This window comes from Sciurus carolinensis, chromosome 7 (assembly GCF_902686445.1).
Source record: "Sciurus carolinensis chromosome 7, mSciCar1.2, whole genome shotgun sequence".
NCBI lineage: Eukaryota > Metazoa > Chordata > Mammalia > Rodentia > Sciuridae > Sciurus > Sciurus carolinensis.
In genome coordinates, this window is record NC_062219.1 from 40,801,515 (window position 1) to 40,820,086 (window position 18,572).

Consider the following 18,572-nt stretch of genomic DNA (forward strand, 5'->3'; position numbering starts at 1 on the left):
AACTTCATGGCACATACTGAACAGAGTACAGGAGAACATTTCAAGCTTTTATCACATTGAATAAGTAGTATGACTTAGTAAATAAACAGTAAGGATTGGACTGCAATTTAAACTAATCTTGAATTATTAGTACCACTAGATATTAGATTTATGATGGAAACATGGCTTGACATTCCTTTCAGTTAAATCATATTCTAATTGCCAAAAGGATAGAAACATATACTCAATTTATTCAGCACATGTTCACTATGCTATTCATGAGTGGACATTTCATAAATCCTACTTGATGAAGCTACTTTAGTAATTACTTAATTTCCTCCCACTATTCATTCATTAATTCATCCACTTTAAAATTATCCTGTCACACAGCACTGCTGTCACACACAGACTGCAGGTAAAAATTTTACAGGGTCTTCCCCATCTCCCAACACTCACAGCAGGGCCCTATGTACAGCTGGCACTCTGTCCATAGTAACACTTTTAGTCACATTATGAAAGATGAAATTAAAAGATGGGCCTAGTAGCAGCAAATATGCAGTAAAACTAGGTCACATGTAAATTCTGCAACAAATCACTTAATAAATCTCAAAAAATTCACTGGGGTTTATTTCTCCTAATTTAACTGGAAAATAAGATATTATATTATGATATTTAACAAAACATGAGTCAAAGCAGGTGTAGTAACAAGTGAAAATAACCACCATATTCTAATGAAAACAACAGAGCAATCAACAGGTCTCCAATGAAGAGCAAAATAAAAGGCAAATGATTAAAAGTCACCAAACACTGTTGTTACAGAATTCACACTTACTAAATGTAAATTGACTGATGCCATTTGCTTGATTTTAGGGAAACATTCCTAAATGAAAATATATCTATTTTAGAACAATTTCTATGAAATTGTACCAAAGAAAGCACTGTCCCATACCTCTGAGAGACTGTGGAACTTTCCAGGGAAGTTTTCATAAAACCAGACATGCATTCTTGAGAAAATTCATTAACGAATCCCAGGGAACTTCAAAATAAAACTTAAAATTTATGATTTTAAGTAGAGTAGTGCCTACTTGCATTTGAGCTATGGGACATTCAGGAGCCTCGCCACTCCTCCACCCTCCCCTCATCCTTAGAAGAAAGAAGGAAGCCTTTAATACCAACCAACAGAAAAGCAAAGCTCAAGTTAATAAATGCTATGGAACAGTCACAATTGAACTAATGTCTTTTTATGGATGAAATGGAACTTTTATAAAAGATGGACAGATATGAAAGTCTATTCATTCCTGTCAATAAGGGTAAGTAATACATAATTCTATACACAGCTCTAATATTTTAGAAAATCACAAGTTAGAAGTTCACTATCATCGAATTTGTGCTCGTTTTATTAAAAGAAAAGAGAGACAGAGCCCTTTATGTGCCATCTGTGTATTATCAAATTCACAACAGCTTCTAAAGCCTTCAAATATGTGGCTTTCTCACTGTTCCCAGTAACTAGAGTTAAACACACCCACAGACCCTAATATCAGCCCTGCACTTCAGAGCACTCAAATGGAGGAAACAGGTAGCACCTGAATACACCATCTGGTTTGAGGTGCATCATTTCTACCTTGTAGATTAAGAAAGTGGGGTCAGAATCACTGTGTATGCAGCAGTGAATTATGATCCCTGGAACAAGCTGCCTCCCACCACTGCTGCAGGAGCTATAATGAAAGAGAAACTGAGCACAGCCCTTCCCCAGGGGCCATGACCGCAGAAGGCAGCACATCACCAGCATATAATTTTCTCTTCTCATGGGCACCTGCTGAAAGTATTCCCACTTTTGTTTCCCAGTGGTGTCAGAAACTGTCCTTTCTAAAAATAATACTCTGGAGATCCACCTTGTGGATCTCCTTGGCTAGAACCCCTCTAATTAGGATCACATGAATTCCCTGTCATTGAAGAGTTCAGACATAACTCTGACCCCTCCATCATTTGACACACAGCTGTCAGTTAAAGATTTTGAAATATCTTCTTATTGTATTGTGTAACTAACATAATACAGATGCACACAAAGACTTCTGTGAACAAGAATAGGGTGTACTGATTTGATTCCCCCATTCCAAACTAAGACCCATTTGTTTCCAAAGAATGAAGCATTGTCAGAGGTTTTAAATGTGTTACTGTTTCAGAGTGTATGTATTTATTAGAAAACAAAAGTCTGTATGAGGACTCTTCACCACCTGCCCTACAAAGGCATCCACATAGGGAGTGATGCTGGAGGAGCAGTCAGATGTAGGAGACAGATGCTGCTCCTCATCCACCACTTTCAAAGGAAAGTGCTTCTACAGACATTCTCTCCACCATGTTCCAAAGTCCCAAATAACCTTCCACAATCACTGCAACACCTCACCCACTTTGTAACATCAACTGAACTTGACTAATTCAAGATAAAATTTCAAGTCAGTGGCAGAAACAGACTTTCAAGAAACTCAAATAAACATAGAAAAATGGAGAACCAAGCATCTGAAAACAAGGTTCAATTCCTTTATTTCAATAGTGTGATATTTGATGTCCATAAATACCTTTATGAATTATTATTTGTTAGAATTATGTTCAATGGGTTGTTTCCATACCGAATTTACATTTTTAAGTATTATTTAGATAATCATATAATAGTAGCCATTAGACTGCATCATTAGCCCTGAGTAATATTTCAATGAAAATACTAGCTCCATGGAAGATTAATAGGGGATATCAGAGAAAGAACTTTCTTTAATCATTGCAAGTACTTTGTAAATATTAGCTGAGTTAAATGGAATTAAGCAGGGATTTCTTTAGTGCAGGAATTCCTTTAGCTCTCAGTATACCAATATGTACTGTGACCCCTGGGGGCAGGGGCAGTGAGTAATAAGAGCTCTGGGTTAGTAGAATAGTTTTCAGTGACATAAAACAGTTTTAGAAATGCTGGTCTGAAGGAGTACCCTGAGAAGTTTGTGAAAACCATGTTCAAATCTTAATGAATAAATCAAATACACATATCAGACACATAACCAATTTGTTTTATCTATTTCAAAGAACTTGCCTCAAATACTATAGTGCTTTATAGGATCCCCCCCACCCCCGCTGAAGTACAGGTGGATGAAGAAAAAAAAAGTTTCTTCAAAAAAACTGTTGCAACTAGGGCTACTGTTCAAGTGCCATGTAAGCATACCTATAACTCCTTCTAAGTTCAATGGATGATTAAACCATTAGTAATCACAATGATTTTAACTTGAGCACACTTCCTCCCCAAAATACCCTGAAGTATCCCATAGGATAAATGGGTCAGAAATTATTTGCCCCATTTTTCAAGTGAAGAAACTGCACTCGAGACTATAAATGGTTTGAGCAATACAGAAGCACTAGACAGAGTAGAGAAAAATCTGGCTTCTAACTTAGTCCAGTGCTTTTTCAGCATATTCCCTCCGCTCTCTCCCAGGGCTGTGCTTCACACAGTGAGAAGCTATTCCACAAATTTAGGCTGGGGGCTAGTCTAGGAAAGAAAGGCATTTGAAGAATCTAATTCCATTCCAGCATCACCAGGCATAAGGGTGCTTTCAGATTCTTGCACATCTCTATTCATTGCAAGGGCACAAATACTGTGAAAAGACCTTCCATTTCTCTTACTTAAACTTCTGAATAGGACTATGTTAGAAGACAGAAATAGGCATACTTGGTCCAGAAGAAAAGTGTTCTTTCATCTTAGTAATAGGCCAAAGTAAGAAATTAGTTCATTTTCTAACAGGGGTGGAAATTTTCAAAACCAGGGACATGTACTCACATAACACCATTAACACTCATGCCATATTCCAGGCCAGTAGTTCTCAAAGGATTGGTTCAGGACAGGCATTATCAGTGTCATCTACTTAGAAATGCAAATTCTCTGGCCCTACCCCAGACCTAAGAAGTCAGAAAATCTGGGTGGAGGCCCAGAGATCTGTGTTAAAATGCCCTGCAAATGCTTGGGATGGACATTCAAGTTCAAGAAGTGAACTCTAGCATATTAGCATATTTTAAATAATCTATTTACTCTAAGTTGATCAACAATAATTTTGGCAAATATTCTCAGTCAATAGTGGTCAGGATGGATTTAGGATTTGAGGAATGTAAATAACACCACTATGAGGAAGAATTAACATGGTCTAATCATCCATCGAGGATTGGTTTCAAAAAGAAAAATGAATACATTTCTTCTTCCCACAGAGTCTATTTGAAGCATACATACTAACCTTCCAAGACCCTATTGAATGGTTATCTGTTAAAAATTGGACAAAAATGTACAACAGCTGTAACTTTTATTCCCACCCCTTAAATCATCACAGAAACACAACCAGGGTTTATTTCTCTTGGGTACAGCTATAAGTGTTTCACACTGCTTGGGCACACTTGAACTGCAGTGGGAACAGCAGGGACAGCTATTGCATGAGTACGTGAATCCTCTGCAGAGGCAGCCTGTTCTTTGACCCTTCCATTTTCTAGGGCACACGCAAGCAGCTCCTATTTGGGACATCCTCAGATTACATAGGCCAGGCAGTTTGGGACAGCAGCTTGACATCAGCTTTGCTTCTCTAAGCCTCAGTGGTCCTGTATTGATTATTGTGGCAACAAGGAATAAGCAGGTAGATATTTACTTTGTTAATAAAACCAATTTAAGACCCTGATAAACTTTCCTGCTACATGGAAGGATGCAAGGAGGCACAGGGACAACAGGCTCAGTGGCAGCTTCAGAGCTCCACAGAGCTGGGTTTGAATCCAAGCTCTACCACTTACTAAGAGGGTGACTTGAGAAAGTTGTTTAATCTTTTAAGTCTTCCATTACCTCTTCCATAAAATGGGGCTATTAATATCTATTACCTTCCTTAGAGAATTAATAGAGAGGATTCAGTAACAAATTTAGCGTGATACAGCATGATGATACAGTATGTGTCCTCAAACATGTGTTCAAAATATAAATCTTCATTGTTCTTTAAGTATTTTTACAGAGCTAGATTTTAAAGGCATACCAGATTATAAAAACCACACAAGATAAAACTAATTTATTTCAAAATGCACATACAATTCACCTTTTCAAAGACCTTTAACAGAGATAAAAGTTAGCATGTGATCCTTCAGTAGTTGAAAAGGTAAAATTATTAGCATCTGAAGTCACCCTATTCCTGGTCCACAATGGAAAAACAAAGATTACAGCTTCCATAATATTAAATTTTAGGATGCTGCTATCAGTTAAACTCAATGCCTGTTTTAGAATTCAAGGAAAGAAGAAGGAAAACAGGGGTTTAGGAAGACAAAGCAAAAAATTTCTTCATAGATTAAGAACTTTCATATCTGAACATACCTGAAATATTAAAGAAGAGGAAACTGGTTTGTAAATTTCATTTCCCTCCTTCATCTGATGAAGGAAAATGATACAATTTTATCTTGTTCCTTCATAATTTTTAAATGTCCTTCAATTTCTTGAGAATGGTAGGAAAAATGCTTCCTAAAATTCTGTTTCCATCCTAGAGAAATTAGGTATGAATACATTACTTATTTCTATCATTATTATGGCAGGGGTCAAAACAAGGAACCCTACATTTACTGCCTATGTGCAGTTATACACTCTCTAACAATGTCTCTGTCAGTGACAAATTCGTAAGAGATGATAGCTATGATATATAGCCTAGTGTACATCAAGACTGCATAAGAACACTAGGTTTGTGTTTAAGTGTATGCTATGATGTTCACATAATGATGACAAAGCTTAATGATGCCTTTCTGGGAATGTTTTCCCATCATTAAACAACACATGACTTTAGTATATTGAAAATATAAAACTATCAAGTTTCCACTGGGAAGGGGAACCAAAACTGGAAGTTAATTATATAGGTGAGAAAAAAAAAGCATACAAATATTTTTACCATGTGTGTTTGATTTCTGACATTTGTGTGTTATAAGGCATGAAAATAGGATAATTTCCATTATTAACAATATTAGTTTCAAAATTACTTACAAAAAATGACATAGCACTGTTTGAAATTCTACCAAAAAAGCATAACTGAAATTCATTTTTTAAATGTTAGGCATCAGTAGTATATACAAATATTTAAAGTAATTAATGCCATAATTTAAATACTTTCATCTCCATTATAAACACAGAAGTGTAAAAATGTGTTTCAATCTCTCAGATTGTATTTCTGTTAAACACATATATATACAAAAATGGAACAGATCAAAAAATAATGACTTCCCATTTTAAAACATCCCTGACTTCCATTCTGAAATTCTTGACTGGGCGAGTAGAAACTTTATTCCCAAAGTAAAGCAACATGATAGGGGAAGGGGAAAGAAATTCCCATTTCAATTTCTGGGCCCTTACCCACACAAGGGCCCCATGACAGAAAGGGCTCCCATTTTGCAGTGGATGCTACCCAATCAAGACTTTATTTGAGAAAGCAGGGGAACAGCTCTCTATGCATTGACTGAAACCTTAGGTATAACAGTGTAAGAAGTTGCCACTTGGTTTGTGAACCAAGAAATACAGCTGGATTCTGGAAGACATTTCTAAAGCTTTCTTTGGTAGTAATGTTGAATTAGAATGAAAGAGTAAACTGAAACAAAAACGTGCCCCAAAATGGTTTTTGTACAAGAATAGAAAACAAAAGAAGGAAGTTATTGTACAGCTAAGTAAACTCATAGCATATTTCTGCTTCCTAAGTTTCTAAAGTATTGTATGGCAATTTTCAGTCCTGTCCATCGATCATCAGATCAATTAACAACCTCAAGATTTTCTCAATGGCATTTGAATCTGAGATTTAAATTTTTCTGAGCAGGAGAGCTTGCGAGATAGGAAAAGCTCTAACTAGAACTACCCAACTTATCGGAAGTATCCTAGAAAAATCATAAGATTCTACCAGCACTTTTCAAGTCATTTCATGTCAATGCTTTAATTTCTAAAACATAATCAAATAGCATGTAATTATGAACATTGCATCAAATCACAATCTCTGCAATACTCCATAATTATAATAAAATGCCTTTTATTTAAGTCTATCTCTACACTCATGACCTTTTTAAAATAAATCTGTACATCTGAAAATGTTTAGTAATTGTGCAGTAAAGAGCAAATGATCATTCTTAATTGAGTTTCAAATGTGCTGCTTCACACAGCTGCACACACATGTGTATTAACCTAATTGTTAGTTGCACCTGTTCCAAGTTACCAGTATTTCATAAAGCACATGGCAAGAATGGCATTTTCAAGTGTTAATCTGTTGAATGTAAATCTAGACTTCCTTTCAATAGTTCATAACACATACGCTTTGTTCCACATAGGAGTCTGATGTACAAAAATGTGGGCGATTTTGAGCTTCCTTACTTAAAAACAAAGCTGTCTTTTCAATCTAAAATAAGTTATGTTCTTCCATATTATAATTGAGTGATTTTTTTCACTGAGAACTAGCAGAGTAATTTTTCAACATTTATATAAAGTACTGTTTGAGTCAACCAAACATTGGAAAAAGAAAAAAAAAAAAGCTAAACTCTTTCACAAGCTGCAGAAAGTTGTAAATAAGAAGTTAAACTGTTCTTGTCCTATACTTTTAAATCCATTGCTGCAAATGCAGTGATGATTTTTGTTACTATCAGAAATCTTCAGTTTCTGAGCATTAAGGACAGCAATGATAAAAAGAAAATTACCTTCTTGAGATTATGAGCTTAAACTCTGGATTCTGCACATGGAGCAAGTCTGTTTCCAGAGATCACACCCCTTTTTGTAGAAATCACCCTAAAATCTGAAGCTGGCACAACTATACAGCCCAAGAATTTTAATTTTTGATATACAGGCACAGTTTTTCATTAAAATGTAAGTTTATTTTTAATTTTTATGGTATGGGATTCTAATTTATCTTATTAACTGATTTTCTGATTTAAAAAAAAATGTTTATACTTGTAGTGTGCCAAACATTAAATATAATGCACATTTTAATAAAATTAAAAGCAAAGACAAAATATCTTGAGTGATGAATTTCTGTGGAGCATTTATTTATCTCTGTACTTCACTGGTTAAATAGCCAAAATTCTTGGACTGCATTAAAATAATCTGATGAATGAGGCCCCTATCTCCACAATGCAAAAGTTGCATCTTCCTTTCCTAAGATTACTTGCAAAATTGATGTGCATATAAATATTAAATTGATAGTACACATAAATATTTATTTAAGTTTAATTAAAACACAAATACTCTGCTTCCAGGACTGGAGGTCAGTGTTTTCAAAACCTTAAAAAATTACTAAAGATTGTATCTGAGACTATTTCTTACTTCAGATAATTTTTTTAAACCAGGTTTTTTTCTGTACAGCTACCAAACAGAGATGCCCAAATTTTACAAGAACACACACTAGACACTTCAGAAGTAAACAAAACTGAGTGAACTTTTGTGTCAGTCAATGGAACACTAGTCATAAGTCAGTGGGCAAAACTGGTTATTTGTAGGAATGGTTTTTACTCATAATAGCTTAAAGATGCACAAGGTATACATTAATCTATAAAAAGCAAAAAATATGTACTTCCACCTATTTATTTCAGTGTTTCTCAACAAGTAATTTTCAAAAGAACTATTTCACTCAAAATTCAATGATATATTTTTAAGAAGCAGTGATTACCAAGGACTCTGAGGTCCTTCAAGGTTTGATCACTTCACCCTATCATAACAATTGGATTTTCTTTGTCCTTTGTTTTTTGTTCTGCATCTGCATTAACATGGCTGCTAATTATATTAGCCTGGTGGCACCTAAAGTGTGAATGGGAAAAATCACATGATTCTTATAAAGCATAAAATACTCCTTAGGATTCAAATATACACTTGCTTAGATTGAGAACACCTGTACTAGAGCTGCCTCTATTCTGTTAGCAAACTTAGCTATGGTTCAGAATTTTTTATAAGCGATTTTGCACTTATCCAGTACACCACAGCATGTGTCCAAGTACACAGGCACACATATATACACACATGCACAAAGAAACCTTTACCTTTATCATGCTGCTTTGTGTATTTAGCTTCCCCATGAGTATATTTATGGTTTTTCCTAAAATTGTTTAAGTTCTTGAGTAGTTTGTGTTCATCATGCAAAATGTCATTTGATCTACATACATACACTTACCTACTACAGTCATAAAGCCCCACAACATTAAATGCTTGAAAGTTAAATCACATTTTTAAATGGAAAATAAAAGAGCATAAACTGCTCTACACACTCATTCTTAGTTTTATGCTTTTATGATATAAATCAGTAAAATCTTATCTGAATCACATATAAAAATAAGAATGCTTTGAAAATGTTTATACAATCTGGAATATTTGGTCTGTATGAGTGGTTGAGCAAAGTAAACTTCTTTGTACTGATAGACATTCATTAAGAGCAGAATTTCATAATTACAAAACTAATATGAATCTGTGGTAGAGAAAAATAAATTGGTTTAAACGTTATTGAGAAAATATAACATTCTTAAAATTGTCTTTATAGTTCTATTTTCTTTTCCTACAACCAAGAAGATAATTCACAGGTCAAAGTAGACATCATCAGCTAACTTTCATGGGGAAAAAAAAGAGCTTGATACAATACATGACAAAAGTACTGTTTCAGCTAAACATTAACAGAACAATAACAAACACTCAGGAGTTTCACAATAAATGACAAACATTGAAAAAAAAAAAACTTCAAGAATTCTTCTATCAATTTCAACTGCAAATTCCCGATCTTTCAAACACTTTACTGATTGGAGTTGGAAAAATCACCTGTCTTGTGGTTTTTTCAGCCTTTATGAAACAACTGTTGGAAATGTGGGTGACTATTCACATTAATTTATACTTTCTAAGGAAAGCTATTTGATGACGCATGAGCAAGTACCTCCTACTTCAAATTAACCACTTAAAGGTGGTATAATTTTCACCTCTACACTGTCTCCTCAGCCCCTCCTTCCATTACCCTTAGGAATTGAAATTCAGAGACATGACGTTTTCCATTATTGGCTCCTTGCCTCTGTAACTGTATGACATTCCTCAAAAAGTACATTATAATTCTCCATCCTATGGGATCAGACAACAGTAGCTATTTCAGGAGCAATATCATACATAATGTAAGACAGAATATTTTTTCTTGGAATTGTTTGTAATAATTGTGATTTAAAGGTTACTGGTTCAGTCTATGGCAATGGTGTTGCTGAGTTCATCAAAGTCGTTCTCTTCAATCTACATACTTTTAAAACTCAATGTGGCTTCTAGATCAAACTGCTGTAAGAATACCGTTTAGCCTAAATAGTGGGCTTTCAGAGCATTGTGATTATAAGACAACATATTCCTAGAAAAAATAACACACATCAATGAAGAAACAAAGACATTGCAAAATTAGTATATAGAGGAAAAGTCAGAAATTCTCTTTTTCTCTATTTAACACCTGTATAGTGAAATGTATGTGATAATCACGTTTTTACAGTAATAGGAATGCAAAGCATAAAAGAACAAGAGATACATCTTGCTTTCCTTAAAGAAATTAAAGACAACAAGTTTAACCCGCACCTGCCAAACTGTCTTTGGAGGGACAGAAATAGGTGGGGGCGGAAAGGCTCACCTCTCCTGTACCCCACAGTGCATCTCCCTGAAATCAATTTAAATATAAGCAATATATCTGTCACCTTCTCTCTTTAAATTTTTCTTCCACTCTAATCAATAGCAGACCCTTTACTGCACTCCCCTGCCCACTATCTCAAAGGCACATTACAGAATAAGAGGACCCAAGTGTCACTTACCAGTTGCATGCCACAGATAAAGATAAGCGTGCACCTGCCACTGCAATAACCCATGGTTTCCGAGACCCCTGCCACAGCCAGACTGTCCCACGTCGGCCACCGTCGAGCCCCCACTTTATCCAATCAGATCGCGGGGAAGGACAGGCAAACCTGCCGAGGGCTCGGGGGCTCCGGGCTGCCACTGCCAACGTCCTGGGAAGTGACAGGCATTAGGACCTGCTGGCGCGGCGGCGGCGGCGGCGGCAACAGCTCCAGCCGCGCCCGCCACACATACCTTCACTCGCTGGGTGCACACGCCGCGCCGCGGGCAGCACCGCCTGCGGAGACGCGCCCTGGGCCCGCAGGGGCAGCAGCGGCAGCCTGGCAGCGCCGCCGCGCCCTCGGGCATCTGGCCCCCGAAGTTTCGCCCCCGCCGCTCGCCTTGCCGGCTCGCCCCACGCCCCCCAGCGCGGCCGCCGCCCGACGCGCGCTCGCCCCACACTCTCGGCGCGCCGGCTCCGGGGGCGGCTGAAGCGCGCGCGGGGCGCTGCCCGCCTCCCTGCGCCGCCCGCGGCTCCTGTGCGCCCGGCGTTGCGGGGCCCGGCGGGCGGGGGTGGGGCGCGGTCTCCGGCGGCAACAACCGCGGTGATGCTGAGCTCAGTGATGCCGGGTTCGCGCCGCGTCCCTGCAGCGGAGCTGCCCCTCCCCTCGCCCAGATGTGTTAATCCTCCTCCTCCAACAAATCCTTCAACCTGCTTCCCGCCGCCCCCTCCCAAGGCGTTAACTTCTCCGAGGTCCGCTGGGGTTGCAGACCAGGCGGCTGCTGGCGTGGTGTCTAGGCGGGAAGGCGCAGCGGCTGCGGCGGTGGTAGCGGTGGGCACCGCGGGGGCTCGGCACGAGGAGTCCAGGTGGCATGACCGTGTCTTGCTCGGTTGGTGTCGGTCTCGCTCCCACAACCAAACCCGAAGCACTACGCGCGAGAGATCTGCGTGAGCTTGTGTGTGCGCGCCTGGGGGAGAAGGGACGAAAAGAAGGGTTAGGGAAGGGGGTGGGGTGATGAAACAAGGGTGCAGCCGAGGCATTCTGACCGGCGGGAAAGCCCAAGTGGTGGAGAGGGCTGTAGGAAGCGAGGAGAAGGGGCGCGGCCGCGGCCAGCCCACTGGCCGGTGCCCGACACCCGGCTCCCCAAGATCTGAAGGTCGGGAGCGTGGAGTTACGGAGCGGACGCTACTTGGGAAAAGGGAGCGAGTTGCTACTGGAGTTGGGAAATTTGGGGAACCGGAGAGATTACAGGCGCAATAAGTTGCTGTGTCTCCTTCAAACTGTTTTCACTCAAAAATGTAAAGGACCAGAGACCATCTTATTAGCACCTATTACTGAAGCCTCAAGGACCGTCCCGGCCTGTTGTGCATCTATTCGTGATACTCCAGCTCTGCTCGCGAGCGCGGGCCGGAAGCTGGTGCCGCCGCGGCCCTTACCTGCAGACGCGGTTCGGAGCCCGCTGCTGCCACCTGCCGGCGGAAAACTGAAGAGCGAAATAGGCTGGCCCGGGTGACCGCCCCTGGGGCCTAGATGTTTAGCATACTAGCTTCAAGTTTCTTTTATTGCGACAGGCACCTACTGAAAGCATTCCTAATTTTGCTAGGAAATGAAGACACGGTCTCGAGATCCCCTGGGTCACTCAGGCGTTGGAATGAAGTGCAGTGAGTCAGGAGAACAGACCTTTTAGGAAGCTCAATAGAAAGCATCCCCAATACCCTTCTTAGGAGATTAAGACTGATGAAACTACCTCAAGCAAGGAGCTTTCCATAAAATGTGATTGTCCCTAATGAAAGAAAAAAAAATAGCATTTGCATAGGATATATTTATGCTGGGAACCACAATGAGAATCCCAAATGATTGCGTCCCTTGAATAAATATTATGAACTTATCAGAATGACTAAATAGCAAGATATTGAATAGGGACTGTATTTTCCAGAAGTCTGGGCTGAATTTTTCAGAAATGATTTATCTATCCTGGAAAGCCAAAAAGGGGTTTGATATGTTAAATTTATGAATGCAGATATTTTATCACTGTAATGAGAGTGTCTCTTTTTGAATTGCCCATTTGTAAATGGGCTTTTATGAAAAGTGCATTCAATGTTTAATGACGTTCCAAGAGCCCACTGTGTGCTGTTACCCACAGCGGGGTCTGTTAGGTAATTGGTATTCCACAACCTTCAGTGAAACTGAAGCCAAAGGAATCTTGTAGCAAATGTTGTTATTATACTGTCTTTAGCTATTAGCTTCCCAAGAGCTGCTGAGTTGCAGGTATTTTGCATCACCAAACAAGAAACCTGTAAGCAACTGCTGAATATTGAAGAAGCTGCTGCCATATTGTCAAAAGTATTCTATTGCCTTTTTAAATTTATCACAACAACCGTGCATTTGTGTGGATCCACCCATAATCCCACAATGGTTTCCCTGCATCCAGCAACAGCCAGAGTTATGTTTAAGGTTGTACAAGTAAAAGAAAAGCATAATGCTAATTGTATCTGACTCTGTCAGTTTTCCATCTGTAGTCCCTGGGCTGTAACCTTTCACTACATGCCATCCTTCTCTTTGTAAGCAGGTTTGTTTTGTAGGCACAGGAGGTACTTGTCTGGGAAGTGAAAACCAATCTTCAAGCAGTAATGGATAAGTGTTGATGAATAAAGACCTCTGCTTCTTCAACCCATAGATTGGGAACCCCAAGACTAATGGTCTATATACCATTAACATCCCCTTAGGATTGACTCCTGCTTGTCTTGCACTCTGAATTGTCTTCCTTCCCTTCCTTGCCTCATTCCCCTATTCCTTTACCAGTGCTCCCTGGGCACTGTATTCAAAATAATCCATTGCAATCAAATCCTTGTATCAGGTCGCTACCTCTTGAGAAATCCAACCTAAGGCCATCTCCAAGGGATTTTATTCCTGATCTCTCGTAGTCATAGTATTCTCAGAAGAGTGAAACACAAATTGGATCAAAATGTTGAGTATTTACTGTGCATTGACTATCACTACTAAAACTACATCATCTCTTTCTTCTCAGATACAATGCCCATTTTAAAGACACAGAAACTAAGAGAAACCAAGTATCTTGATTAGAAGTACACATATTCTAAGTGGCAAAATATTGAGTTTGAAGGCACATCTGTAGGACACCAAATTTTGCTTTCCAAACCACTGGGTTATCCGTCCTTACAGTATTCTATACTAATTATCATTCTTTTGGAATTCCATCAAGAGGTATTAAAATAGAGGAATGATCACATATTTTATTATCTCTAAATTCATATCACATCATTTACAGTATGGATAATGCCTGACTTAATGGAAAGGTGTCCTAGTTAGGGATGCAGGGCCATTCCTTAAGGTGACTGTGCCCTTCTTGTTCCATTTCCTGTTGTCCCTGGAACTGAGTGCCTTAATGGAAGAAACATTAATCATGACTGAGAGAATCGCAATTGTTCCATAGAAGTGCATGGAGGGGAGAGATGTCTCAAATTGGAATGTCGATTGCCTTTTCATTTAGAAAGAAGGGCATAAACTATTTAGCTATAAGGTGCTAAAGGCTTTCCTTGACTAGTCTGGTGACATAACTATTGTTAATTACCTTGTTTCTGTAGGGAAAATGTGTTACATATCCCATATCTCCATCTGGCTCACCTTGGCGCCCTGCTTTAAAGTACTTTCAAGGTTGTTTCACACCTATTATCTCATTTATCTTTCAGGACAACTCATGGACTGCAGTAGGTACACAGCAAGAGTGCTCAACACCCTGTTTAGCTAGAGCAAAAGCTCAAGCCTTTCTCTGCAAAAACTCCACTGAGCAATTACTCTCTTTTGAGTTTTACTCAGTCTCCATCCATCATTGTTTAAAAACATAACTGCAACAATTATGCTTATAACAAAAACCCACAAATTTAATTCATTTAATATTTTGTATAACCTTGAATGTTTTTTCTTGTTTGAATAATAATAGCTATTATGAAAATAAGAGTGTTTTTAAAAATATTGGTAGCAAATTAGAAGAAAATAATCATTCAATCCTTCTGCCCAGAGATAATTTCCATCTTCTTTTTACAAAAATAGAATTATAATGTCCCCAATATATTTTATTCTGCCTTTTTTTTTATACAATGGATCAAGAACAGATATACATGTCATTAAGCATTAAGTTCATGGAATCTGCAGCTGGACTATTTGGTTTCATAATCCAAGTTTGGCCATTTGTCAACAGTTTCTTCCAATGTTTTGATATTATGAATTTTACAATAAATAAATTTACAGTTATGTTTTTGCCTGTGTTATGTTTATTTCCTTATGACAAATTTCTAGAAGAGGATTTGTGAGTCAAAGAAAAGAGCAAAATTATAAGGCTGTTGGTCAGTAAGTAGTACCCAATTTCCTCTGAGGGGTTTCTATCAATTTGTACCTGTAGGGAATGTACTTGCTCTTTTACCTAAACTATTACCAATAATAAATATTATCATTTAAAAAAAAAACATTTTCTGTCTTAATTTTCATTTCGTGTATACAATAACTATGTATTAGAAACTTGGTAAATGTACTCAAGTAGACTGTGTCTGCTAAATTTATCATATTGGCTTACCTCTCTGATGATTTCTCTTGAAAGTTCATTTCTGAATAAAATTATGCAATGACAGGTTCTATAGTATTGAACCATAGCAATAAAAATCCATTTATCTATTTGACCAAATTACCAGCCTTCAGAGAAAACTCTGAAGAGATGTTAAGCCAAGATGACAGATTATGACATGAATAGAACCAGGGCTGTAGTTAGGATCATTGCCTGACCAGATTTTTTTTTTTTTTTATGAAAAAACATTTGGATTTTATTCTTCTAAATTAATGACTTTAACTTGTAATTTACATACATTTTATTTATAATATTAAATTGAGTGCATAAATGTACAAGTTGAGCATCTCTTCTGAAATCTGAAATGTTCCAAAATCCAAAACTTTTCTATTACTGGATGATGCCACAAATGGAAAATTTCACACCATGAAACTGTTTCATGCACTAAATTTTTAAAAATATGTTTATAAGGTGTATATGAAACAAATGAATTTGTGTTTAGATTTCAGTCCAATTCCCAAGATATCTCATTATGTATATGCAAATATTCAAAAATCTGAAAAAAAAAATCCAGAACACTTCTGGTCCCAAGTATTTTGGAGAAAGGATAGTCAATCTGTCCTGGGATCTTAGTCCCTATTTTCTGACAATTGTTTTCATACATTACATTGGATATTTTAAACATTTCAATCATATTTAATAGGGATTATTGTAAACATGCCAATACAATAATTTTATGAATATATGAACCTTAGTTAACTTTAGTAAATTGTCTCAGAAAGCCTGCCATTTTACAAGTGAAAACATGTCAACAGAAAGGCATATATTCATTTTTCCCATTTCCTCTACTTGTGCTGATTTTTGTTAAACATGAAGAATTGAGAAAAAAGTGTAATGATAAACTTAGTGTTCCAATTACTATTGCTATATAGCAGCCCTCTCCAAACAATGCTGTTAAATGATATATGATTCAATGGTAAGGAATTCTGCTCTAAGATGCTTGGGGATTTACCTGGGAAGACTCCAAGCTTGGAGGTAACTCCATAGGTAGAACAGGGATCATCTGAAGTTTCATTCACTCACAAGTCTGGCACATGGGTAGGAAGGACTTGAAGATCAGCTCTGCTGCCAAACAGCACCAACAAAGTGAATCATGCTTGAAGCTAGGCTTCCTTCTAGCATGCTGAGTCCACATCAGTGTAGTCAGACTTCCTACATGGCCCCTGAGAGCTCTAAGCACAGCATGAGGTGTCAAAAGATAAGACAGAAGCTGCAATGCTTTTTTTTTTTTAAGCATTTTATTTATACATAGTCTACATAGTGACTGGGTTCATTCTGACAAAAATCACACATGCATACAATTTGATTTATTCCATTCCTGTTCCCCTTTTTCACCTTCCCTTCTCCCTCCCCTATTCTCCTTCCTTTACCAATCTTCCTTTTGCTGATGTTTGTTTATTTTTGATTGGTGCTTTCTACATATACATAGGAGGAATTTCTTGTGGTATATTTATATATGCATATAGCATTTTTCCCCTTTCCCATCACTTCTCCCTCCCACTCCATCTCCTTCTATTCCACTGGTCTTCTCTATTTCTTTATGATATCTTACACCCCTCACCTTCCCTTTTATTTAGCTTCCACATGTGAGAGAAAACATTTGATTCTTAATTTTCTGAGTTTGGTTTATTTTACTTAGCATGATATTCTTTACGTCCATCCATTTACCAACAAATGCTATAATTTCACAATTTATGACTGAGTAAACTCCATTGTGTATGAATACCACATTTTCTTAATCTATTCATCTATTGACAGACATCTGGGATCATTCCATAATTTGGCTATTGTGAATTGTGCTGCTACAAACATTGTTGTGACTTTATCATTATAGGATGTTGATTTTAGTTCTTTTGAATAAATGTCAAGGAGTGGATGGAATAGCTGGGTCATATGGTGGTTCCATTCCTAGTTTTTTGAGGAATCTCCACAATACTTTCCAAATGCTTGTACTAATTTGCAGTCCCCTCAACAATGTATCAATGCGTACCTTTTCCCTATATCCTTGCTGGCATTTACTATTATTTGAATTCTTGTTAATTGCTACTCTGACAAGAGTGACATGAACTTTTAATGATGTTGAATATTTTTTTCATATATTTGTTGGCCATTTGTGTTTCTTCTCTTGAGAAATATCTGTTCAGTTCATTTGCCCATTTATTCATCTGATACTTAACAGAGGTGATTACATATGTATCTATACACACGGAAAGGTAGCTTTTTTTTAACAAATGGGGTGCTGGGAAAAGGATAGGTATATGTAATAGAATGAAACTGGATTCCCATCTCTCACCCTGCAAAAATGACAAATCAAAGTAAATCAAAGACTTAGGAGTTAGACTAGAAACTTTGCAACTGCTAGAAGAAAACATAGGGCCAACTCTACTGTATTTATGCATCATGAACATTCTTAACAAGATCCCTACATTCAGGAAATACAACCAAGAATCAATAAGTGGAATGGCACCGAATGAAAGAGCTTCTGAGGACTGGGGAGATAGCTCAGTTGGTAGAGTGCTTGCCTTGCAAGTACAAGGCCCTGGGTTCAATCCCCAGCACCCCCCCCCCCAAAAAAAAGAGCTTCTGAGCAGCAAAGGAAATGATGAAGAGCAAGAAGAGAGAGCCTACCGAATGAGGGAAAATCTATGCCAACTACTGCCCTGACGGGATTAATAGTCAGAATATATAAAGAACTCAAACCTTAACACACACACACACACAAAAACCCCAATCAATAAATATGCAATGCTTTTTATCGCCCAGCCTCAAACTCACACAGGTCTACCTCCAACATGTTCTTTACCAGTTAGAAGGAAATAGTAAGCCCACATGTTCGAAGGGAAAAGACCTGGAGCCCTGGGAGACATTAGTAGAAAGAATGTCAAAGAGCTTGAAGGCTGTGTTGTAAAATCTCTGAGTCTTTGAAATGTGGTTAAAAGGAATTTATAGTCTTAAAAATTAAAATAAGTAAAAATTAAAATGTAAACAATAATGCACTATGTTAAGATTTGAAATCTATCTTTAGACCAATATTTCAGAGAAACCAGTTAATTGACCATAAAAGCAATAGTTGCTCTGAGTTGTTATCAGAATAAAAGTTAAAAATAAAATTAATAAT

The 18,572-nt window shown here is 37.8% G+C and overlaps 1 protein-coding gene across 4 annotated transcripts in view; it reads right to left on the minus strand.

Annotated features, from left to right (window-relative positions):
• Nkain2 (sodium/potassium transporting ATPase interacting 2) overlaps positions 1 to 11,790 on the minus strand; it is a 957,495-nt gene extending 945,705 nt beyond the window's left edge. The window contains exons 1-2 of one of the 4 annotated variants that reach the window (XM_047559155.1): positions 11,587 to 11,790; positions 10,795 to 10,986 (exon numbers count right to left, since the gene is read on the minus strand). In XM_047559155.1, coding sequence (XP_047415111.1) covers positions 10,795 to 10,848 — 54 coding nt within the window. In that variant the 5' untranslated portion in view covers positions 10,849 to 10,986; positions 11,587 to 11,790. Of the gene's footprint in view, positions 1 to 10,794; positions 11,461 to 11,586 lie in introns of those variants that run through there. The other 3 variants (XM_047559153.1, XM_047559156.1, XM_047559152.1) reach the window with 3 other exon arrangements.
• Between the last annotated feature and the right edge of the window lie 6,782 nt (positions 11,791 to 18,572).